Here is an 18,530-nt window from a genome sequence, read left to right on the forward strand (position 1 = left end):
GTCACTTAAAGCCAAAGCATAAATTGTCATTCTATACAAATCTAATGTAGCAAAATGTTGACTTTTTTTGTTTTTTATTTCTCTTTCTTTTCTTTTTTCTGTTACAGAAAAGAAGTGCAAATGTGGCTACGGTAAGAGAAGTATATGTATTGGTAGTGGCTTTCTAAAAAATAAAAAAAAGTCTTAAGGGTCTCGGCACCTCTGTACTGGTGACAGATGTGTAAACAGCACATGCAAGCACCCAGTTTAATTAGCCAATCCCATCTTGTGCAAGATGTCCACCAATTGGATGACTCATTGGATGATGGGACAGAGTCCCACTTCCGTTCCACAGAGACCTCTGCCGGGAACTACTGGGCAAGTGAAATGCACTCATCACTCCTGCTCAGAGGACGCAGCCTGATTACAACACTCCCAGGGTGGAATCAGTGACTTAATGCTTTTTTAAACACCTTTTCCAAGCTGGCATATTTTTTGGCACCTCTCAGTGCATAAAAAGTTCAAAACTAGCGGATACACAGTTTTTTCTTCTACTCAGAGGAGGAATTGTGAATCTAGGACATATCAAATCAAATCAAATCAAATTGAGTTATATAGCACATTTCATGTACAAACAATTCAAAGTGCTTCACATAAAATAAAAGCATTGCAGCAGGGAGTGGAAGAAGCATTAAAATACATAAAAGAATATAAAGAGAAACAAATAAAATCATTTAAATGAATTTAAAAACAAGCAACAGTCCAGATAAATTCAAAGATTTCGTGCAGATTTCATGCACAGTCACATGAGAACAGAAATGTTTTTAACCTGGATTTAAAAATGTCTCCATTTGGTGAAAGTTTAATCTCCACTGGCAGTTTGTTCCACTTGTTTGCAGCATAACAGCTAAATGCTGCTTCTCCATGTTTAGTCTGGACTCTGGACTGGACCAGCTGACCTGAGTCCTTGGATCTAAGAGCTCTGCTGGCTTTATATTCTCTGAACAGATCACAGATGTATTTTGGCCCTAAACCGTTCTGGGATTTGTAAACCATCAGCAGGCTTTTAAAATCTATTCTGTGACTGACTAGAAGCCAGAGTAAAGATTTTAAAGCTGCTGTGATGTGTTCAGATCTCTTAGTCCGGGTTAAAACTCCAGCAGCAGCGTTCTGGATGAGCTGCAGATGTTTAATGCTCTTTTTGGGAAGTCCAGTTAAAAGAGCATTACAGTAATCAAGTCTACTGGAGATGAATGCATAAAGACAGACTGTCCTTTACGATGTGACATTTGAATGAGTGTTTCTAATCTTTGGTCCTTTCTCCTGTTTTCAGGCGGAGGTGGAGGTGCACAGTGTGACAGTGGACTGCACTGTGGCATCCCGCTTTGCCCACACCGTCATGACCTCGGTGGCTTTAAACAAGGCAAACTCGTCCAAGGAAATCTTTTTTGAAGTGGAGTTGCCCAAGTCCGCTTTCATCACAAACTTCAGCATGTCAGTCTGTTGCCATCGAGTTCATATTCTGTCCACACACTTGCCTTCATTGTGGTCCTTTTTGATGAGGCCATTTTTATTTTTTAATTCAAATTTTCACCACGATTCAATGAATTGACTTTCTTTAAGGTCCACCTTGTTGTTCTCTCGTCTTTGTGCTTCTCAGGGAAATTGAAGGTCAGGTGTACGTTGGAGAGGTGAAGGAGAAAGAGAAAGCTCAGAAACAGTATGTGACAGCTGTATCCTCTGGACAGACAGCTGGACTGGTCAAGTGAGTTGATCCAGATGAAAATGTAACATAAACCCACAGTAGCCAACAGTTTTGTCTGATTTTTTTTTTTTTTTTTTTTTTTTTTTTTTTTTTTAAGGGCTTCTGGGAGAAAGATGGAGAAGTTTACTGTGTCTGTCAATATTGCAGCAGAAAGTAATGTGACTTTTGTCCTGACTTACGAGGAGCTCCTTCAAAGGAAACTGGGCCAGTATGAGATTTTAAACCGAATTAAACCTAAAATGGTGGTCCAAAAGTTTCGTGTGAGTCCATGCTCATGTTGTCACCTGCCCATGGTCATTTCAGCATTTTGAGCTCTTGTGTGATTTTACTCATTTGCTAATCTCATGTCTCTGCTTTTACCTGGATGGAAACAGATCGTGACAAACATATATGAGCCTCAAGGCCTGTCCTATGTCGATGCCCATGCAACTTTCCTCTCCAACGATCTGCTCCCCCTGGTGGAGAAAACCGTCACCGACAAAAAGGTGTAGAGGCCCAGTCTTGGTCCGTCATGAAGAGTTTGGCTCCACATGATTAATGTTGGGCATGTTACTTTTAAAGAGTAATTAGATATAGCTCCTAGTTACTTCTCCCCCAAAGTAACTGAGTATGGAACCTGTAATTAGTTAAATTTTCTGGAAAAGAAAAATATTCCAATCAGTGCTCATCAGTTTGACAAAAAAATATTTCATTGGATTTCTTTTATCCACTTGTCAGGCACACATCTCTTTCTCACCAACTATGGAGCAGCAGAGGGAGTGTCCAGGCTGCGAGGGAACCCTCATTGATGGAGATTTCATCATAAAGTACGACGTGAACCGAGAGAAGAGTTTTGGGGAGATTCAGGTCAGCTCTCAGCGGTTAATGGATTCAAAGCAACCTCAAAATGTGTTAAAGGCTGTTCTTTCTCTGGATGATTTTGGTGAATAGATGCTTTATGGGAGGAGTTTGGATTGTTTAGTTAGATAAAAGTATACATATAGTCCATTCTCATGTTAGCTTATACTATTTTCTTTTTTTCTTCTGCCGTCATTGTAATGCATGTTGGACTAATGTTTCCTTCAGATTGTGAACGGATACTTTGTGCACTTCTTTGCCCCACCTGACTTGCCTAGAGTCTCCAAGAACGTGGTGTTTGTAATTGACCGGAGTGGATCGATGAGTGATAAGATGGCACAGGTGAGAGACTATTCAGACTGTTGATGTGATTTGGATATAGAAATGCTTACAGGCACACATTTTGATCTCTGAATATTTGCAGACACGAAAGGCATTGAAGACCATCCTGAACGAACTCGATGAACAGGACCACTTTGCATTGATCCAGTTTGATACCATTATGGAGCCCTGGAGGGAGTCGCTTACCAAAGCAACCAAGGAAAATGTGGCAAAAGCCATGGGCTTTGTGGAAGAAATCACAAGTCGTGGAGGTTAATACAAGAAAAAGTGCTCACATACTGCACACCACATGCTATCTTTACTCCCTGAATGAAGAAAATGCATGAGCATACTAAATATTTTACAGATTGATTTGTGTTTTTCATTGAGGTACCGATATCAATGGTGCAGTGTTGAGAGGTGTAAACATGCTAATCCAAGACAAACAAGAGAAAAGGCTACCAGAGAGAAGTATTGATATGATTATTTTACTGACCGATGGAATGCCAAATAGCGGTAAGCATGCATAATGTGTACATACTGAAGATGGATGGTTTATTTTATAATGAATGTTATATTTAGCATGGTGTGTGCTGTGACTGTCTGAAGGTGTGTCTCATATACCAACGATCCAGCAGAATGTGCGTTCTGCTATTGGAGGAAACATGTCTCTGTTCTGTCTTGGATTTGGAAATGACGTGGACTATGGCTTCCTGGATGTGATGAGCAAACAAAACAAGGGAATAGCTCGCAGAATCTTTGAAGCTTCAGATGCGGCCGTTCAGCTCCAGGTGAGGGGTTTAGTGTTGTCTTTAGAGCCATTTCTGTGCCATTTTCCCTTTAAATTCTGTAATCATTGTTTATGAACAAATGCATTTACATGTTTGTATGTATAACACTTTTCAATCCAGGGATTCTATCAGGAGGTGTCCGACCCACTGCTCTTAGAGGTGGATCTGCAGTATCCCGACAATGCAGTAGACTCTGTGACCACCAACCACTTCAATCAGTTGTTTAATGGTTCTGAGATTGTGGTGGCCGGTCGGCTGGTGGACAACGACTTGGACAACTTCCTAGTGGAAGTCTTTGGCCAGGGGGTGAGGAGGGGGAGATCTAGGAGGTACCAAAGTTTAGGTTGGCCTGTTTATTATGTTTTTTAACATTTTTCTTCATCTTTTCTTTATTCCATAGTTTGAAAATGACTTCAAGGCGCAGGGCGCGGCCACTGTTCTGGACTGGGGTGTGATGTACCCAGATGAGGAGTACATCTTTGGAGATTTCACTGAGCGTCTTTGGGCTCACCTCACCATACAGCAGTTACTGGAGAAGAGGTCTGCCAGTCATTTTGCTTAAGCCACTGACTAAAATAATTTTTTGGCCATTATTAACCGAAAAAAACTCTGTTAATCTGTTATTTATGTTAGAATCCATTGTGGTTTTATGTTCAAGTCATTTGTTAGAACAAATGTGTTTTCCTTGTCACAGCAAGAGTGGTGGGCCAGATGAGAAAGCCAATGCCACAGCAAAGGCCCTGGAGATGTCCCTGCGATACAACTTTGTCACCCCTCTCACCTCCATGGTGGTCACCAAGCCCGAGACCGAGGATGGACCAGACAGCCCCCTCATCGCTGACAAACTGACTGAGGGTAATCGAGTAAAACAAAAGAATGGCCTAACATGACTGCAATCAAGTTTTTCTCTGCAAGCTTAGACATCTCTACAGGGCATTCATCAACTGTACAAGATAACAACCCATTTTCAAAATATTAGTTGTCTTTACTCAATATATTGGCAAAGAATGGAACCTCAGCTTAAAACTGTGAAATGTATCAAGTTGTGTTTGTCCATCTGTTTTTTTTGACAGAGCAAAGACAACAGGCAGAAAGAATGGGTAAGGCGGTCCTTTTGTACAATAAAGCAGAAAATAAGATTTCAGTCAATTTGATGTAATGCTTTAACTTCTGTTTCTTTATTCCTGTGTGTAGCACCAGCGAAGCATCTGTATGCAGCCCCTCCAGTGTATAAGCAAAGTTCTCCCACATATTTTGGTAAGCACAGCTCAGGGTTACTCGCTGCCTGCCTCTGATTTTGTATCAGTCTTTTACAACAGGATAAACTGCCATAATTACCCCCAGACTTTTCATGATAGATAGATTATTTATTTGTCTTTGCAGAAAATTGTTCTGTGCCATTGACAGTGCGTCTGATACAATTACAAAAAACAAAAATACACAATAAACAAGCACCCCCCCACACGCCCTTGCCATGCATGTCTTAGATCATTTCCCCTCATTTGCGCCTCAATGCGCTGTTTGTATTTCTGTTTGTTGTCAGATATTATTTGTCTAATCTCCTTCTGAGTTTCCTTCATCTTAGACACATCACCCTGTTCAAAGGCTCTCCTTTTCCTTTTCAGCGCTAGTTTTAATTCTTTATTGACCCAGGGTTTATCATTTGGAAAGACTCGGAAAGTTTTATCTGGGATTACACAGTCCACACAAAATTCAATGTAATCAGTGACAACAGAGTTAAGTTCTTCTAAACCGTCACTTGTGTCCACAAAAGTATCCCATATAGTGCAGTCAAAGCAACCTCTGAGGCATTCAACAGATTCATCAGTCCATCGTTTCATTGTCTTAGTCTCCAGTTTACGCGACTTCAGCTTTTGTTTATACTGCGGAACCAGATGGATAACGTTGTGGTCCGAATCCCCAAGTGGTGGGGTATGGAAGATATGAGCATTTTTTTGTACAGATGTTCATGGTTTTCCTGGTTTTACATACATTTTCATCCAATTTCCATCATGTTACATTGTAAATTTCTCCATTACTTTACATTAAAAGACCTGGAAACAATTTACAGTCTCCTCAACTTCAGGTGTAGTTTGTGCTGGTGCTCAATAAGTAATCATGCAGAGTAAGCATCATTCAGTTAAAAATGCTGTGAAAAGTAGCTAGCATAGTTGGAGATTGTTGATATCTTCAGTGAGACTTTTCAAAAGAGAGTCCTCGGTCCATTTAGCTTATTGCTGTCCCTGTGTTTTTGTTTCACCTGCAGTGGACGGAGATCCCCATTTCATGATAGAGCTCCCTGATAGAAATGACGCTCTTTGCTTCAACATCAACAATGCTCCAGGAACCATTTTCAATCTGGTCAGAGACCCAGAATCAGGTCAGCTCTCCATCCACTTTATCACGTCTTTCTTTTGGATTAACAAGTTCAAAATTTTTCTCACTTTGGACTTGTCTTACATAATGTAGTTATATAGTTCGTACAAAGAAGTTCTATTCCCTCGTTCACTGAACCGTTCTCATTACATTTCTTCAGGTATTTTGGTCAATGGCCAGATCATTGGAGACAAGAAGATTCCCCCAAATGGGAGAATTAACACCTATTTTTGCCGTTTTGGCATCGTCCACCAGACTTTGGGGTTCAGGCTGGAGGTGAGCACTGAAGATATTTCAGTGTTCCAGGGTGGCAAACAGATCAAGCTGCTGTGGTCAGATACATCCTCTATCAAAGGACCCAAGTGAGTGATCCCATTAACCATCTTTCCATTGCAAATTTCTTGGTATCCACAAGCTGGTTACTCGAACGGCTGCTCTAACTGGCCCCTTTGGCCTTTCTTTTTCTCCCCAGTTCGCATCATTTTCAAACGTCCATCTTAGATTTCGTTCAGCTGCAGTTGCTCAAAGAGCCTGTTTATTTAGACCACTCTCCTTGTTCCCAGATACAAGCATGGCTGACTCTGATACGATAGGTGGTGATATCTTCTTTCAGCTAGGTATTTTTCCTGATGACCATTTAGGTCAGAAACCCAAACATCTGACAGAAAGTTTAGCTAACAGCTTGTACCACGTCAGGTAGTTGTTACCAGCTTCTTCTTCCTGTGGATACCAGATTATTTTAGTTTCTCTCGTGTCCTCTGGGCCTAACCCTGGGGCGGCAGCTGTGAAGCATCCGCTGAGCCTAATCCAGTTTGAAACCAATGCAACACATGTGCGCACGAGTAACTAGACTCCAAAACAGATTGTCTGGGTGTTACTCCGACTTTGAGAAATGTTGATGTTGTGCAATTTCAGTCAGACCAACACGTTAGTATGTATTGTGGAAGTCCAGTTTTAGTCTGTCTAATGCAATAATCCGAGAAATCATTTTTCTTCCAAAATCAGGGTAAATATGGTGGTTGTTGTGTGTAGGACACATTATATTCACAAGGTGAAAAGAGAAACAGGTTAGACTGCAGCATTATTCTAAACAATAATAAGTTCTTACAACAACTTATATTAGTATAACTACATTCAATGAGACCAAAACAACAACACTAGAAGAAACTAAGATGGTTACTGCATTCCCACTCTAGGAACCTTTGGCAGTTCCTGTAACCTTTTCAGGAACGGGGCCATTTTCTCCCGCATTCACACATACAGGAACTAGGGACCATCTCCCTCAGTTCCTGGAACCATTTCAGCTCCTTCTCCTCAGCTGGGTCTGTTCTGGGTTCTATAGAACACATCTGACGGAGGTGTTTGGTGGTCGGTAGCTCCGCCCCTTGTCATGTTGTCAGGCTGAAATGTTTCCTCATACGACACGGACACAACCTGCGCGTGTTTAATAAGTTAAACCTCCACGTGGTCTCCTTTGTCTGCGGCTCTCTGCTCTCCTTCCTTCATGAAACCAAGAAGTATGGCCTGCGCTCCATCCTGCGTCTCCTGACTCTCTCTGTGAGCTCTTCCAGCCTCCATGTTAGACGCCCCATGTGATCGTCCATGATTAATATCACCGTCATGCAGACCATGAACATGGTGGCCTCCCCGCTCTCCATGTTAGCCGCATTCGGAAAGAGCAGTTCTAAGAACGGTCCTCCTCAAATTCCGTTCTGATAACTGCCCTTCTCCAATTTAATTTCACTCAACAACAAAACAAAACCCGAGAAAAGTAAGGAGAGAAGAAAAAAACACCACAAAGAAGCTAACATGGAGAGCGGGGAGGCCACCGTGTTCATGGTCTGCATGATGGTGATATTAATCATGGACGATCACATGGGGCGTCTAACATGGAGGCTGGAAGAGCACACAGTCAGGAGACGTTCCAGAAAAAGGTCATAGGAACTGCCAAAGGTTCCTACAGTGCGAATGCGGCTAATAGCTTCTTGGTGGTGTTTTTTTCTTCTCTCCTTACTTTTCGCGGGTTTTGTTTTGTTATTGAATGTGGCGCTAAAGCAACACGTCGCTGTCGCAGACGGTTGCATCGCATCAGTCCCTATCAAGGTCCCGACTCATGTGCGAATGCAGACTAAAACAGTTCCCCTGGAGAAGGGCAACTATCAGAACGGAATTCGAGGAGGACCGTTCTTAGAACGGCTCTGTCCAAATGCGGCTTATGTTACCTATATGTCAAATCTATCTAAGTCTATCATGTTTGAGGGAGGACTATATTCTTCATCTTGCATCAATTAACCAATCAACTTCCCAGTAGTTTTTTTTCTCAAAGGCTCCCACCCATAAGTAAATATTTCTTTCTCAGAAAAAAGCTCCTAAAGAGTTCCAACAGGAGCAGTCAGTGTCTTTGTTTTATGCATCAAAGTGTGGGCTGCTCATTCCTGTAAATCCCAGATAAGCATCAAAGATGATTGACTTTTTCCCTTGCTGCAGTGGGGATCTTCAGGTGACCAAGGATCGCAGCCTAACGGTAACTCTCCGGAACTCAGTCAAGTTTGTGATCTTGCTGCACAAAGTATGGAAGCAGCACCTGTACCACCGAGACTACCTGGGCTTCTACACCCTGGACAGCCACCTCCTGTCCCCTTCTGTCCATGGCTTGCTAGGTATGCCTTGAATTGCATGTTTTATCACCTCCAGAGGAGTGATGGAATTTGTAGTTCTAAATTAACATTGGTTTCTTTCTAATTTCATTTCACATATCTTCTGAAAAAGATATTCTTTAAGGTGATAGATAAATCTAGTCTGTAGTTGTTGCTACAAAATCCAATTTTTGTAGAGACTGCATTTGTCATCTTTATTCACAAGGCGTTAACAAAGGGATACTGAACAAAACCAAGGCAAGTAACCTCTCTAACATGATAGTAGAATGGAAGGGAAACCAAAATAAAAAAATTACTAGTGTAGTGATAAATGATCTTTATTGTTTAAAACTATACTTTAAATCATCTTTCAGGTCAGTTCTACCACGGGATTGAATATGAGGTGACAGACTTGCGTCCAGGCGAGGTCCCAGAGAAACCAGATGCCACCATGTTTGTGAAAGGAGGGAAGCTTAACGTAACCAGGTACATTTAAAGCCGGGAGACACGCATGCCTCCTCTAAGTGTGGAGGAGTTCTCCCTCTCATGATATGCTCTGGGTCCACAGAGGCTGGCAGAGAGACTTCAGGACGGACGTGAAGAACGGAGAAAAAGTTCCCTGCTGGTTCGTTCACAGCAACGGATCAGGCCTCATTGATGGAGATGCTGCAGACTACATTGTATCTGGCCTTTTTAAAACAGTTTAAAAGCAGTTTTCACTTCCGAGTCTAAAACTGAACAAATCAAAATCATATTCAGAAGTTAGGTAAAAAAATCTGCACCTGTAGTAAAACCACAAATACTCTCGTCATCATTTACATACACAAAGGAAAACAGGCTTCTTTCACTGTGTTGTGGACAATATGAGTAACTTCTTGAATTAAAATGATTCCAAAACAGAGAGACGTGCTGAGAGATACTCTCAGTGATCATGTGTATCGCAGTATATAGGACACACAACCCCTACAGATCCACTCAAACTTGGTTAATATGCTTCTACTATTGTTTGGTGTGGCAGAATTTATTTTGTTTTTTTTCTCCTTTCTAGTGAAAGACTTTCTTTACTTTAGGTTTTAAAAAGCTGTTTCATCTTTAACCAATTTATGATGACGCTGACATGTCCTGATGTTTTAATTCTGTCAAAAATGTTCATTTTTGTCTGGAGCTGACTGCATTTGAATTGAAAAGCATCTCAAACTTTTACACCACATGACACTGAATAAAAGTTACTTTGGTGGTAACAACTTGTCATCCTTATGCAAACTGTAGCATGAATTGAGATGATTGGAGGAACAAACACTCCAGCATGCAGTGAAAGCACACTCCCAAAAAGCAAGTTACGACAGGATGTGCATGTTTTCAGCTATCAAACTGCTCGGTCCGTTATATTTAACTACAGTACTGAGTTTCTTTTTTGTTTAAAATTTAAATCATTCTTTTTATTTCTACTGTTTTAATGTATCTGTAAAGCACTTTGAAAAAAAAAAAAGTCCATACTGATCACCACAACCTTATTTTCTCAGGATGTGTCCTTCGGCTTGTCGACATGTGAAAATATTCATACTTTTATCAGGACACAGAAGACTCATCAAACCCAGGAACTGTGAATGCTTCGTTTAAAATGAATAAATCTAATGAATAAGTCTAATTTGAAAAAGAGCTAAACATTTTTAAAAGAGATACACATTTAAATCTTTTAGCACTTTAGTTCTTATTTTATACACTAAATCACACAACACACTGATTTCCCAAAAAACGGTGAAATGTGTCCTTCGGCTTGTCTACATGTGAAAATATTCATACTTTTATTGGGGCACATAAGTCTTATCAAACCCAGGAACAATTCCCATGGTCTGCCATATCATACACCTCATGACACAAGTGAAATTATTCAGTTTTCATGGGGTTTCACTTTCATTCGATTTTCTGCATGTTTTAATGACAGCTACTCGACGCTGATGTTCTCAGGGTTTTACCCAGTTATTGTTTCTGTTGTGTAGCTGATGTAGCAGTCGGATGTGACAAGTAGAGCCAACACACTAGTCTTAAACCTGCATTGCATCTGATGTCAGATGGGGGCAACTCCTCTGCTTTTTACAAAAAGGGGTCTGACTGCTTGATTTATTGGTTTGATCCAATCACCCCCCCTTCTCTATTGGCTCTTTGTCGAATATGATACTTTGGTGTTGATTTTGCAGTGGATGGAGATCCTCATCTCATGATAGAGCTGCCAGACAGAGACGATGCTCTCTGCTTCAACAGAAACGACAAACCATTTTCAATTCGAACAGAGACCAAAAGTCAGGTCAGCCCGTAATCCTACACACAGCTGTTTTAAAACACAGATTCTTTACTGTGTGAGATATAACAGGAGAAATCGGAATCAAATCTTCAACATGAATTGTTCTAATCAATTTTAGGCTTTGTGGTTAATGGGCAAATCATTGGCAAGAAGAAACTTGTTTCTCCCAGTTGAAATTTAAAACTTGTTTCTGTCTTCTTGTCGGGACCTCAGATTGACTAATAACTGCAGCATGACAGTAACACTGAGGCACTCAGTTACATTTCTGGTCATCGAACACACAAAGATTTGGAAGAGACGCCATGACCAACCTGGGCTTCTCCACCCTTGACAGCCACCACTTGTTTCCTTCAGTTCATAGTGTACTTGGTAAGAAAACAGCAGGAATGCTTAATGTTACGATGCACCGTTACTGAGGGTGTTTATGGATTTGAATAATTTTTTCAAGAAAACACAATTTGTGATTCACGTATATGTACATAAATATACATATTATCCTCCAGGTCAGATCTACCATGGAGTTGAATTTGAGGCAATAGAGTTGCATCCTGGTGAAATCCAGGATAAATGCAATGCCATCATGTATGTGAAGGGACAAAAACTCAACGTGACCAGGTGCACTTTACTAAGTTGGCACGCACATTGAAAACGCAGTTAAGATTTCAGTGCTTTTTTAAAAAAGAAATCTGTATGTTTTAATATATTTTGCAGGCACTGGCAAAAAGACTTCAGCAGGGATGTGAAGAATGGAGAAAATATCCACTGCTGGTTTGTTACCAATGATGGAAGAGGCCTCATAGATGGGACGGCCTCAGACTACACTGTGTCAGACCTTTTTACTGTTTGAGTTTCAAAAGCTCAAGATCTAAGTGGCATGTTAAGTTTAAAAATATTATCCTGGGTCTGGCTGTCCCTGTGTAATTTAAACGCATGATGCAACAGTCAGTAACAAAGATGTGTCTGCTAAGCAAATTCAGTTTGTGCATTACTTTAAAGCATAGCCAATTGTTGAGTCGAAAAAATAAATGCGACTGTTCACTATGTTAACAGGTGGTTTTAAGGGGGGTTGGACCAATTCCTGACATGTTTCTAAGCTATAGAACTGAAACTGCTTTTTCGCCAGCAGTTAACATGACAGAATGGTCACAATAATCTTTTAAACACAATAGAAATCCTTGATTGGGTGATTGAATGGCAAGTCAGTAAGCAACGTGCTGATTGGCTATTCACTCAGGCGTCAAAACCAGGTCAAAATTCGTACTTGTAACTTTAGTTTTGTAAACTTGTAACTTCAGGGTTGCAGGGTTCAGGCTTAAAGGTGGAAAATTTGTGTGTCTGTCGGATTTAGCACAAAATAGTCCCACAGATACAAATATGTTTACACATACACAAGCTATTTTTACAACTTCAAAACTTTGTTACACGTGCACAAATTGTTTTTACATAGACACAAAATATATTTACAACTTCAAAATCCTTCTGACCCTTATTTGATCCCATAGTTTTCACTCGTCATAGCGACGTCAGTCCAACATGGCGGCGCGCGTCGGTCGACGTTGTTTATTTTATGGTAGAACAGGGATAAACTTGATCCCACATCTTAGTGAACTCAGGAGTGTTGCTTTACCGTTATTTAACAACACTTTGTCGTCGAAGGTTTGTTTTGGGAGCCAAGGAGCAGACACCCCACAGGTCAGTGAGATAAACGCTGTAAAGCCAAACTGTTACAAGCAGCACTGTAGAAAACCCGTTGTTTGTTCTGACTTTCACAGGACAACGACACCCAGGTGCACATTCCAAAAGGTAAACTCACACACAAATATATTTAAAAGGTGATTCAGTAAATAGGAAGACCGGGGCTTGTTGTCACACTTTTTACTCTCTTATATATTTCTTGGAATCAATACATCATCATATATAAAACAAATGTGTACCAGATGAAAGACATAAGTCTCAGGATATATATTTTGTATTCATATCATGTTCATATCTTGTGCCAGTGCATAGTCATAAGCAATCAAATAGAGACCGTGAACATGTGACAAGTTGCCCCGCCAACGGGTAAGTTATCACACTGGATTTTGCAATTAATAAAACAAGGACAAAATTATTCTTGTTATTTTTTTTACTTGAATGTGAATAAACCTTGACATAAAGCATTATGCCACATTAAACTAAAAATCCTGTAAAATCTATTCAAAAACACTAAAAGAAAACCTGACCTCACTTGTCGGACTCCTCATCTGGGTCGCAGTTCTGACATACGTACACTGATTTTCCGGGGGTGCGTTCTTCGTGGGCCCATCCTTTGCACATTATGCACGGCACCCAGGATTCTCCTGGGCGGCTGTTTCCAAATGGCTCTACACAGACCAGACACAGGCTCTCACCTGCTTCCGATGAGGAGTCAAATTCATATGCCAGCCTTCTCACCTCAGATGGGGACAAACCAAAATAGATGTCAGATGATCTCTTAATATATTTCTCAAGCTGTAGTTCCATCTCTGTACTAAAAACCTGCCGTGGGGATTTGTACCCAGCCACTATAGTTGGGGACAGCTGTCTGACTGTGTATTTCAGCTGGGATGAATATCTTACAGTACCGAGCCAAGGTACGGCAGTGGTCATTAAAATCCTTTGCTGTACTCCTGATTGACTTTTTAGCTCGGGTCACCTGTCTGACTGCCCTCAGCATCACGTCAGGCGCTGCACTGCCATGTTCTGCTTTTCTTTTGTAATTCCTGACCATGTCTTCGCACTTTCTCCTCACCTTTAAATCACTTTTTTTCTGTAAATATATGAAGTAAAAATTTCATTATGACAACTGCTGATAAGCAGACTGTCTTTGTTTATTCAAATCATTTTTGAAAGTTGTTAGTCTGGGGTAACTTGTCACATGTGACAACTAACCCCCAGATGACTGAGACAAGTTGCCCCAAACTACCATGTTTGCTGATGCTAGCTCTAGCTCAAAGTTAGCTTAACACAGAGCAATGACTGAGGTATGACAGGATACCTTAATCTCTTCTCTAACAAGTCCACATGTATCACTGCTTGGATATTTATCTGAAAGAACCTTGATTTTAAATATATAAAGTTAATATTTTTTGGTTAAGTGGTGCTCATCTCAACGTACAATGTGTTGGTCTCTTCTCACACAGGACATGAGACCTGACCATGTCGAGGAAGGAAACTAGTATTCCACTTTTTAGCTCCCCCCTTTGGTGAAGAAGATAATTGCAGTGTGACAACTTACCCGTGTGGCATCAAGCCCCTGTCTCCTCTACTGTTTGGTATTATATCTTTCATCAGGAATATCTTCTTCTTTTGGGTGGTAGAGCGTCTGACGGTGTCCTACAGCAGAAGCAGTGGTCCTGGTGGTCAGCATGTCAACAAAGGTGATCAAATCGTTGTACCGCCACTGCCTCTGTCTCTATTTCTGTATAAAATGACTGTCAGGGCAACATTTTGATTTGTTCTGCAAGCCCTGGGGTAAAGTGTGGGATCAACACTCTTGGAGGGTGTGAATTTAGCTGTTTTATTTGGGAGGAACAACGCACGACACAACGCTGTTTTTAGTTAACAGCTTTTAATGACAGCTTTAATCGGACTTCGCTAACGGAAATCAACATTCTTCCGTCTTTCCTTTTTTTTGTATCGTCATTGACAGATCAGCTTTGCACAGAGCCTTGTCATAGACCGCTTTGTTTTTTTCTTTTTCCATAATACATTTTCTGTGTGATTGAAGTATTTCCTCAGCATCATCAAGCCTTTTGATCGATTGAATGAGGAAGGTGTCCAGAATTTTATTGTACGCCAGTACATCTACTGCAGAGGCCTTGGCAGCCGTCTCTGCTGGTCCTTTACCTGACATCAACCCCATATCGTCAACGATGGTGGAAATGTGCTCGTTTTCTTCAGGCAGTCATCTTTCTGTGTTTCACTGGACCTGCACCAAACTAAGGTTCCAGCAGATTGGTGATTCATCTCTGAATATCACTTTGGTCTTGTCCTCCACAGTCTGTGGCCGCTTTTCTTCAGCCCACTGTGACCTTGTTCTCTTCTGTTTAGGTGTTGGTGGTGGAATTAAATTCTCACAGTTTGCTCATAAACTCTATTTCAAGGCATGCTGCTATGAGTTTTTTTGTCCTGCCCCTTTGACGTCTTCCTGTATGGTCTCCCTTTTAAAACCTTTGTTTTAATTTCCTTGCGATATGCTTTACAAAGCTGAAATGTTCGGCTGTTAAATAAAGTAGTCCTGTGATATATATTTTTTTAACTAAAACACCTGAATTAACATTTTCCAAGAGCGATGATTATATATCTTTCTGCCAGGGGTTGTAGATCTGATGAAATTGTGTCTTAAATCTGATTCTCCATCCACAGTTAGCACAAAAGCAGAAGTCCGATTCCATCTGCACACGGCAGACTGGATCCCCGAGGATGTTCGGCAAAAAATCTTTCAAAAGGTCTGTCTGACTTGTTGCTGACGATTTTTTTTTTTTAATTTATTTATTTTTTTTAAACTCGCACATCACAGTTGATAAAACTTTTTTAGTTATGTGGTGGTACATCTTTTTTTCCTGCGCTCTATAAAACAAACGGCACAGAACAAAAACCGCATGAATAAGGCCGGGGAGCTGCTGGTGACCTCGGAGATGAGCAGGAGTCAGCAGCGAAACCTCTCCGACTGCATACAGAAGATCTCCGCCATCATAGCCGAGGCCAGTGAGAAGCCCCATGAGCCAACAGCCGAAGACGTAGCTCTGAGGGAAGCCAGGTAGTACTTAGTAACACGCCGTTTGTCGATCCAGCGTGATCATTTATGTATCATGAGTAAGTCTGATGTGAAATGTGTCGTGCAGGTTACAGAAGAGGGACAAGCAGCGACTCAAACAGAAGAAAATCCATTCAACTACCAAGCACAGCAGACGAGTGGATTTTGACTGACTGTAATGTTTCCAGGTTTCGTGATTTTCATGTCTGTGGTGACGCACGACTTACTTAATTATTGCCTCTCATGCTCTGTTGAATAAAATAAAGCAGAACACACTTTGAAGCTCACCTTTTATGCTGTTGAACAATACCAAAAAGTTTTATATGAACAATACATATAAAAACTAAACAAAGCCATCTACTTTATGGAGTGAAGAAGATGAAACTTCTGTTAAAATTGGCTTTGTTCTTAGACATTATGAATGAAATAAGTCTCAGTACTTTTCCATGATGACCTAAAGTGATCCAGGAGTAGGGAGACAAAACAATTGGGAAAGCAAGGGCAGATTCACACACACACATTGTTTTGGGCTGATCCAGAGAATCTGACGAAGCATGTTGAACCTACTCATGTTCAATCATACTCGGTCGAGTGAGAGTCCAACCTATGAGGCTATAAATGCAAATGATAAACCGGAAATCGGGGCTCTGTCTGACGGATTCCTGCGAGAGTTCTGTCATACCGAGACCAGCGCTGAGATACTTCACTTGTTGCCATCAATAAAGTTTCATTTTCACTGGAATTGCTCCGGTCCGTTCTTGAGCTTCCAATTAAAAGAACCGAATCTAACACTTCTAAATAATTTTGACTGTAAAAAAAACTACATTGATCCATTGTGGCTGGGCTGGGTGTTGTCTCTGCATAGACGCCTCGCTGTTATTTCCTCCTGTGCCGGTGACTGCACTCATTTACAATCCCTCAACCACTGCTCCACTCTCACCAGTCCACACTTTCAAGTATCATACAAAACATCCTTGTAACATGCTTGTATTCGCGATCTCGTTCTCTCGGTCACTACCCACAGCTCGTGACCATAGGTGAGAGTAGGAACATAGATTGACCGGTAAATCGAGAGCTTCGCCTTCTGGCTCAGCTCCTTCTTCACCACGACGGGCCGGTGCAGAGCCCGCATCACTGCAGACGCCGCACCGATCCGTCTGTCAATCTCCTGTTCCATGCGTCCCTCACTCATGAACAAGACCCCGAGATACTTGAACTCCTCCACTTGGGGAAGGATCTCATTCATACAAAACAAAACATCTGAAATGGTTTTTAGGTGGTGCTACTTTTAAACATGAAAGAGCAAAAACTACATATGGTGAAACAGCATAATCGATAATCGAATGTATGATTTGATTTTAATAATGAACAGTAAAGTAAGCCTTTAGCGCAAATGAACCATAAAAGATAGCAGAGGATGGTTTCGATCCATCGACCTCTGGGTTATGGGCCCAGCACGCTTCCGCTGCGCCACTCTGCTCCTGTCGGTTAAAAGAGATCAATGGCGTTTTAAAGAAAAATCCGACCTATGTACCGTGGACTATGTATTTGTTTCTCATTCCATATGTTTTCGTACCAGAATGTGATGCTTGAACTTGAACGGTTTGTTGTAATTAGTTCGTTTTGTGTTTGTGTACAACTGAAACTCGCGGTCTGTCTTGAAGATAGCTTTAATGAAAAATTCTAAAAGGAAAGACTCCTATTTCCTGGTTAAACAAGGGTTAAAAAAAATACGTGCAGCTACTTTTTGCAACGTTAGCTTAACAAGCTGAGTTACTTATAGTTAGGGGATCTTTATTTTCGGGTGCTAGGTGTGTTATTTTTTATTATTCTTTTTAAGCGATTTGTTGGAACGTACCAGGACAATAACAACTTGCTGTCACGCTCGATTTTACCTGATCACGCAAAGTACTAAAACACAAATGAGCTGTTTAAGACCAAAAAGCGACCACGAAGGGACTCGAACCCTCAATCTTCTGATCCGAAGTCAGACGCCTTATCCATTAGGCCACGCGGTCTGAGTACTGATGGGAGGGCCGTGTCTGCCACAAATAGAACCCGGAAGACAATGTTGGAAAAGTATTGGAAGATCTATCTGCTTTTTCGACTGCCAATGAACGGACATGCGTTTCTGTTGAAATCCAGTGTGTGAACCCCTGTTTAACACATCGTAAATTCTTGCTGATTGTTGACAAAATGCTAGCCTAGCTTAACGACAGTACATATCTGTTGCTTACGGGGCTTAAGTTAATCCAAAGGTTAGTTAAATCGTCATTCTTTTCATCACAAAAGTGAACAGATAAAATAAACAATGTTTGTCGGTTTCATTTTGACGAGTTTAGCAATTACAATGACAACGCTCTTCTGATGACAATCTCCGTGTATGCAAACTCACCCAAGCTCACTGGGCTCATGTCGATTAAAAAAACGTTGTGATACGTTTTTATACCCATTTACAATTGTTTTTCGTACTATTCACTGGCTGTGACTAGTTTTACATTATGTGGTTTTATCTCAGGCGAACTGTGTCCACTCGCCCGAAACTTAATTCAGCATTTATTAAGATTAAGATCCGATTTATTGGTTATCATGCATACATGCATACACACGAAATTTGTCCTCCGCTTTTAACCCATCCAGGGGCCCGTTGCACAAAAGTAGGATAAGGGAAGTGGGATATGTTCAGACGTAAGTTACCATGGAGATTTATTCTGTGAAGCTAGCCTGCTCCAGACCAGGCTAAGTT

General features: G+C 41.0%; 2 protein-coding genes and 2 non-coding genes across 9 annotated transcripts in view; 2 read left to right on the forward strand and 2 right to left on the reverse strand.

Moving 5' to 3' along the window:
- LOC142373498 (inter-alpha-trypsin inhibitor heavy chain H3-like) overlaps positions 1-9,936 on the forward strand; it is a 40,339-nt gene extending 30,403 nt beyond the window's left edge. For all 5 annotated transcript variants that reach the window (XM_075456782.1, XM_075456779.1, XM_075456781.1 and 2 more), the window contains 20 exons: positions 108-131; positions 1,313-1,473; positions 1,640-1,744; positions 1,842-2,004; positions 2,119-2,229; positions 2,462-2,590; positions 2,810-2,923; positions 3,006-3,174; positions 3,293-3,418; positions 3,512-3,693; positions 3,814-3,999; positions 4,094-4,233; positions 4,388-4,548; positions 4,767-4,793; positions 4,888-4,950; positions 5,960-6,073; positions 6,230-6,431; positions 8,557-8,729; positions 9,080-9,191; positions 9,274-9,936. In XM_075456782.1, coding sequence (XP_075312897.1) covers positions 1,379-1,473; positions 1,640-1,744; positions 1,842-2,004; positions 2,119-2,229; positions 2,462-2,590; positions 2,810-2,923; positions 3,006-3,174; positions 3,293-3,418; positions 3,512-3,693; positions 3,814-3,999; positions 4,094-4,233; positions 4,388-4,548; positions 4,767-4,793; positions 4,888-4,950; positions 5,960-6,073; positions 6,230-6,431; positions 8,557-8,729; positions 9,080-9,191; positions 9,274-9,412 — 2,511 coding nt within the window. In that variant the 5' untranslated portion in view covers positions 108-131; positions 1,313-1,378 and the 3' untranslated portion in view covers positions 9,413-9,936. The remainder of the gene's footprint in view (positions 1-107; positions 132-1,312; positions 1,474-1,639; positions 1,745-1,841; positions 2,005-2,118; positions 2,230-2,461; positions 2,591-2,809; positions 2,924-3,005; positions 3,175-3,292; positions 3,419-3,511; positions 3,694-3,813; positions 4,000-4,093; positions 4,234-4,387; positions 4,549-4,766; positions 4,794-4,887; positions 4,951-5,959; positions 6,074-6,229; positions 6,432-8,556; positions 8,730-9,079; positions 9,192-9,273) is intronic.
- Positions 9,937-12,532: 2,596 nt separating this feature from the next.
- On the forward strand, positions 12,533-16,515 carry mrpl58 (mitochondrial ribosomal protein L58). 2 transcript variants are annotated; one of them, XM_075457127.1, is made up of 6 exons: positions 12,533-12,699; positions 12,780-12,810; positions 14,346-14,405; positions 15,394-15,476; positions 15,618-15,787; positions 15,873-16,514. In XM_075457127.1, the coding sequence occupies exons 1-6, from the start codon at positions 12,541-12,543 to the stop codon at positions 15,955-15,957; spliced, it is 588 nt and encodes a 195-aa protein (XP_075313242.1). In that variant the 5' UTR covers positions 12,533-12,540; the 3' UTR covers positions 15,958-16,514. The 2 variants fall into 2 exon arrangements, with proteins under 2 accessions (XP_075313242.1, XP_075313243.1); XM_075457128.1 differs by lacking the exons at positions 12,533-12,699; positions 12,780-12,810 and adding an exon at positions 14,756-14,985 and having other exon boundaries at positions 15,873-16,515.
- Positions 16,516-17,192: 677 nt separating this feature from the next.
- On the reverse strand, positions 17,193-17,264 carry trnam-cau (transfer RNA methionine (anticodon CAU)). Its single transcript has one exon. It is a non-coding gene; the product is annotated as a tRNA-Met (tRNA).
- Positions 17,265-17,729: 465 nt separating this feature from the next.
- Positions 17,730-17,802, reverse strand: trnar-ucg (transfer RNA arginine (anticodon UCG)). Its single transcript has one exon. It is a non-coding gene; the product is annotated as a tRNA-Arg (tRNA).
- Positions 17,803-18,530: the final 728 nt, after the last annotated feature.

The sequence above is a fragment of the Odontesthes bonariensis genome, chromosome 23, assembly GCF_027942865.1.
Source record: "Odontesthes bonariensis isolate fOdoBon6 chromosome 23, fOdoBon6.hap1, whole genome shotgun sequence".
Taxonomy (NCBI): domain Eukaryota; kingdom Metazoa; phylum Chordata; class Actinopteri; order Atheriniformes; family Atherinopsidae; genus Odontesthes; species Odontesthes bonariensis.